Source organism: Grammomys surdaster, unplaced genomic scaffold, assembly GCF_004785775.1.
Source record: "Grammomys surdaster isolate TR1022 unplaced genomic scaffold, NIH_TR_1.0 164, whole genome shotgun sequence".
Taxonomy (NCBI): Eukaryota; Metazoa; Chordata; class Mammalia; order Rodentia; family Muridae; genus Grammomys; species Grammomys surdaster.
The window spans coordinates 1,100,318-1,106,521 of NW_021604612.1; the positions used below are offsets into that span (position 1 = coordinate 1,100,318).

General features: G+C 51.8%; 1 protein-coding gene across 3 annotated transcripts in view; it reads right to left on the bottom strand.

Annotated features, from left to right (window-relative positions):
- Kiaa1671 (KIAA1671 ortholog) overlaps nt 1–6,204 on the bottom strand; it is a 108,944-nt gene that overhangs the window by 10,926 nt on the left and 91,814 nt on the right. For all 3 annotated transcript variants that reach the window (XM_028765375.1, XM_028765376.1, XM_028765377.1), the window contains one exon: nt 746–864. In XM_028765375.1, the coding sequence (XP_028621208.1) occupies nt 746–864 (119 nt within the window). The remainder of the gene's footprint in view (nt 1–745; nt 865–6,204) is intronic.

Below are 6,204 nucleotides of genomic sequence, written 5' to 3' on the forward strand. Positions count from 1 at the left end.
CTGTCTGTATGCCTGTCCTGTGGGTGTCTGTCCCTGTGGGTCTGCCTGTCACACAGTGTGGCTGTCTGTATGTCTGTCCTCGTGGGTGTCTGTCCCTGTGGGTCTGCCTGCCTCTGCACGCTCCTGGCTGTGTCCAGGCTGCTTGCCTGTCGTCGATATTTTACACTTTATTTCCATCCTTTTTGTGATTTTCTGATACCCTTTGTATGACAACGGCCTCTTTCTGTTACAATTTCTTAAAATACAGAGATTTCTGAGTCAGCCTCATAGACTCTGGGCTGAATAGTTTTATGTCAACCTGACACAAGCTATCGTCATCTGAGAGGAGGGAGCCTCAGTTGAGAGAATGCCCCCATTATGATCAAGAGTGCATGCAAGGCTGCAGGGCATTTTCTTAACTAATGATTGATGGGGAGGGCCCCGCCCATTGTGGGTGGAGCCAGCCCACTGTGGGTGGAGCCATCCCTGGGCTGGTAGTCTTGGTTTCTATAAGAAAGCAGGCTGAGCAAGCCATGGGGAGCAAGCCCGTAAGCAGCATCCTCCATGGCCTCTGCATCAGCTCCTGCCTCCAGGTCCGGGCTCTGACTTCCTTTAGAAATGAACAGCAATGTGGAAATGTAAACCCTTTCTTCCCAAGTTGCTTTAGCTCACGATGTTAATCACAACAACAGAACCCCTAACCAAGGCAGCCTCGGTCCCATCTGTGTCACCAGGTGCCTGGCAGCCCCACCCAGGTGTGTCCTACCTGCCCCCGTTCTGGTGCTGGTCTGCCCAGGTCCCATACTGGCTGTCAGCTTCCTGCACGAGAGTGTCAGTATCCTTGGCCTCGGGTGCTCGCCGGGAGAAACACTGCTTCAGCTGGTTCTGCAAGGACATGAGGAAGGGTTCAGACACAGTCACACACCCCACAGCACCCGGCTCCCCACTGCCCTCAGTCGGGACTTCCCATGTCAGGACAAAGGAGACCAATGCCCCAGTCTGCTGAGACAGGACAGGAAGCAGTGCTTTCTGGGCTTAGATGGGCACTCAGGGCAGACTGTGTCTTGGTTTAGTATGAAATGTCCCCTGTGGTGCCTCTGTGTGAACACTTGGTCTCCATTTGGGAGGTTATGAAATCTTTGGAGCATAAGGCTTCACCAGTAGTGTGGGCTGCTGGAAGCCGGCTTAAAATGAATCTGTCCTGCTTCCTGTCCAAGCTCTCTGCTTCCAGATCCTCCATGTGAACAAACTTCTAACACCAAGGACCAAGCAGCTCCTGTGGCCAGGCCTTCCCACCACAGTGGGCTTTGCTCTCTGGAGCCGCGGACAGAGAAAACCTCCCCTCCATTAACCAGAATCTCCTCAGTTAACCAGAATCCCCTCAATCAACCAGAATCTCCTCAGTCAACCAGAATCTTAATACAGTGCAAAGAAAAGTAACTTATCAAAACCATGTATAGAATCCTGATGGGCGTCACCTGGTCCTGTCAGTGCCCCTGTCTAACACAGTGCAGCCTATCTCCTCCCTCCTCAACGCTCTAGAAACACCAGGCAGGCCTGTTCCCACTTTCCAGTTTTACCAGACCACCTCCCAGCACTGTCCAGCCCAGTACCCACACAGCAGTGACCCTGAGCCCGCATCAAGTCACCTGACACAAGGCTACTTCATAGAGGGAAAGTGATGCCCTGGACCAGTGTTGTGACTTGCAGGCTGGGAGCAAGGGGGCAGGTCATCACAGAGCTGGCCATGGGCCCTGTCTAGTGCCTTGCATCAGGGGTGGCTCATGAGTCAGCATGACACCTGCCCTGCTGACTTCCCCACTCATCCGGATGGTACAGGAAAGGCCTTGTCTTGTCACCATGGAAACCAGCCACTGTGCCCTGGAGCTCTCAAGAATCACCAGAAGTGGCCTTGGGTGGGCTGCTCGCTCACAGTGATTCAGATGGCCTCCCCGTCTGGCCTTTCACGACTCTCCCAGTACTGTCTTTCAATGAGGACTCTGGAGATGGGGGATGAGGAGGGAGAGCACACTGGCATGGCTACCCCCCACTTCTCAGCTGAGCCACAGAGTACAGCAGCATCAGGAACACCCTTTCTGGGTCACCTCAGGGACAGGGCCCATCTCTGTTGCAAAGGAGTTACAATGGGAGCTGGGGCCGGGATGAGGGGGACGCTCATCGGTAGAGCATCTGTCAGCATCACATACACTCACTCATACAGTCACGCCTGCGTGCACACACACCCTACACATTCATACGGACACATATGCATACACACATGCAGACACATGCACACTCCACACATTCATACAGACACATACACACACACATGCACACACACCCTACACATTCATACAGACACATATGCAGACACACAAGCACACACATTCATACAGACACATACGCACATACCCACACATGCAGACACACACATTCATACAACCCACACATTCATACAGACACAAGTGCACACAACCCACACAGACACGTATACACACACATACCCTACACATTCATACAGACAGAAACATATGAATACACCCATACACACACAGGCACACATGCACACAACCTACCCCACACAGACACCCTACACATTCATACAGATAGACACATATGCATACATGCACAGACATACATGCACACACCCTCCACATTCATACAGACACACATGCACACACCTACATATGCACACACAGAGAGACACACAACCACAGTGAACATGTGTAAATAACCATCACCCAAATAAAACATCCTGATTGACTCTAGTCTGGGATTTTCTTTGAGTCGGTCCCTTCACATGCTCGCTCCTCAGTGGCCAGAGAACAACCCTCTGTGTGGGACACAGTTCCAGTCACACTGGAGTCCCAAGGGTGGTGACTGCTAAGCAGCTGGCTGGTTTGAAACAGTCAGCCACAGGCTATTCATCCGCACACTGTCAGAGCATCTCAGTGTGCACTCCCCAAGACACTGAATGAAGTGTGACCCAAGACAGGCTGATGGCTCTCCTGGCCTGAGACAGCACAGGGAATGGAACACAGCACACTATGGGGTGGTGGGAGCTCCAGCTGGGTCAATGCTTGTATTTTTGCATCCCAAGGCACATGGGACATGTTCCACAGCCTGCCACCCTTGGAATTCTCTCTGGGACTCAAGATGGAGCAGATGCCACAGATCTTCCCTGACTCCACCCAAGGTCAATGCCAAAGCTTTTCTGGGAGCTCTCATGGCTGCAAGGCCCCACACAGTCTGCCACAAAGCCTTCTGGGAGCTCTCATGGCTGCAAGGCCCCACACAGTCTGCCGCAAAGCCTTCTGGGAGCTCTCAGGGCTGGAAGGCCTCACACAGTCAGCCGCTTCCCAAAGGACTTGCAACTCTTACACTTTCTAGAAAGCCCTACATCCAGAGTTCACCTGAAGCCAAAACCTTCTGCTGATTGAGTGTTGTCTCAGCTTTGCCCAAGCTCACTAAGCATAGGCGATGCCAGGCAAGCAGGCAGGCAAGCACGCAAAGGCCTCTGAAGCAGCTGCCTCCTGGCCTACACTGGGTTAGAGCACGTCCCTGTCCTGTTTTTCTGGTGTACACTCTGTGGCCAACAGCATCCTTTTTGATGCAGACAGTGGGGTGTCCTCCCCGGCCAATTGCTCTCTTAGGAGACAAGAATAACTCCATGGTGACTTCCTGTGACATAAATGGTAAGACTTTACAGTGGCTGTGGCCCTTTGCACAGGTCTGGTTTGGATAGGAGCTGAGACCTCTGGTGTTTAAGGAGAAAATCCCATATCAGTCAAAGGTAGAAGAGACAGGATGAGCCTGAAGGTAAGATAAGGAAAACATCTGCGCCCTGAAGGTGGCCTCTCCTTAAGACCCCCGGAAACCGCTCCCTCCCTTGCTGCAGGGGCTCACAGAGGCTAAGCCAGCGGCTCTCAGGGTTCTAAGTCAAAGTGTGGCTTCTTCCTCCCGACAGCAGCACAGATGTTAAACTCACCTGTCTGAGCCTCAGCAGTTCAGGCCCCTCCCTCCGAAGCCTCCCTGTTTGTGACTGAATGCTAAGCTCTGCTTTCCTGAGAAACCAGGTCCTTCTCTTTCTTCTCTTCTATCTCCCTCCATAACGCTGCAAGCCTCCACCCGCCCTGCACTGCTATGTCCTCTCTCGGCCCCCAAAGGAATGAAGAACCTGCAAAAGACACCTTGTGTTTCCTGGTGACCCAGGCTGGTGCATGTCTGAAAACACATAAGAAGGTTGGTGGGATTGGTTCATGCCTATAATCCTAGTACTTAGGGGACAGAGGCAGGAGGATTGCCATGAGTTTAGTGCTAGCCTAGGCCACGTACTGAGTTCTAGGCTAGCCCCATCTCAAAAGAGAGCTAAGTCTTGGTAGGAACAAGTCAACACCTCAGCCCCTGTAGTAGTTCTGCTAAGTCTTAAATCAGGGGAACCAAATCCTGGACGTCAGACCCCGGGTGGGGGGGCGCCCCTCAGAGGCCACTCAGTCTGTACTTCGCCTGCAGAGGAAGAAACCAAGACACAGGAACAAAGCCAACTGTAGCTTTCAGTTTGCAAGATGGGTGAGCGGCAGGGCCCGGAGGTGGGGGGTGGCTCTGTCTGTGGGACCCACAGCTCTTTTCAGACCCCCACTCCCTCAACCTATTTGCTCTACCTTTCCCACAATGCTTCAGGAGGTTCTGATCAGGAGACACACAGGAAAGCAATGTTGTGAAAACCCTCAGGAAAGGCTGGGTGGCAGCGCACACCTTTGATTCTGGCACTCGGAAGGCAGAGGAAGGCTGATCTCTTGTGAGATCAAGGCCAGCCTGGTCTACATAGGGAGTTCTAAGACAACCAGAACTACACAGAGTAACATTGTCTTGAATGAACGAAACAAAGAAGGGAGGAATGGAGGGAGGGAGAAAGGAGAGAAGAGGAGTCAGGAATCTGGGATTTGAAAGCCCACTAGCTTGGCCCAGCAACTGACAAGCTCCAGAAACACAGTGGGTGGAAGTTCCTCCCCAAGGTTTGCACTGAGAGACCAGGCTAGCACACACCCCTAAGTCTATGTGGAAACAAGTCAGAACATTTGTCTCCCAGTTTAAAACCTGCAGGTTTAGCTGAATCATCAGGGTTAGTCACAGAAGTTCATCTCAGGCAGACAAGCAGGCATATTCGGCAGGTTCCCGCACACAGCCGCTCCTAGCAGGATCCACCATCATTGCAAAACATGAACAACAGTCTAAGCCGAGAAGAGGGTGTAGACCACAGAATATGGAGTCCACACTGTGCGATAAAAACAGCGTGCATACAGAACATTTATCATCACGGTGTCCGAAGGGTCCCGAGGACTGTGTGCCAGGAAAGTATCTTGTCTAGAGAAACTAGTACACGTGGGTGTGAGCAAACAAAACATAGAGGTTCCACGGCAGATCGGCTCACACTCAGTTGTGCTAGGAGTGAGATCGTCCCTTACAGACTGCGACTTTACTTAGCACGCACACACGCACGCACGCACGACACTTCACCTTGTGAATGACCCTGAAACTGAACAAAGCAAATCTGACTCCTTCCTGCTGTCATGTTGTACAAACTGTCAACTTGGCAGGGTCTAGCATCACCCAGGAGAGGCACCTGTGGGTGTGTCCGTGAGGGGTTGGTGGGAGATCCTCACTATGCAAGGGCAGCTGTATCCCACGGGTTGGGCTCCCAGACTGAGTAAGGAGGAGACAGTGAGTTAAGCACCAGCGTTCCTCCCTCCCTCCTTCCTGATTGTGGGTACCACGTGACCTCACTCTCTGGCTGCTGGGCCTTTCAGCCATGATGGGCTCCAGCCGTGAGCCTCAGGCTGCCTTGCTTGGGTATTTTGTCAGTGACAGTGAAGCGAGTGATACATCAGGTAAGTAAACAAGCGCCCCGACATGTGCCATGGAACTCCATTTCGAGCAGGAGGCTGGCAAGACTGCATGTGGCCTTAGGCAGTACTTTGCTGAGTCCAGATCTGCAGCCTAAGCCCTTGGGGAAATGCCAGGCCTGTAGTAGTTGTTGAGTAAATACATTGGGGATACATGTCTCTGCAAATGCATACATATACATACACACATACATCCCATACATGTATACACATATACGTACACATACATCATATGCATATACATACACACATATAGATAGATACACATATATCATATACACATACACACATGTGTATACATATATGTATACATGCATCATAT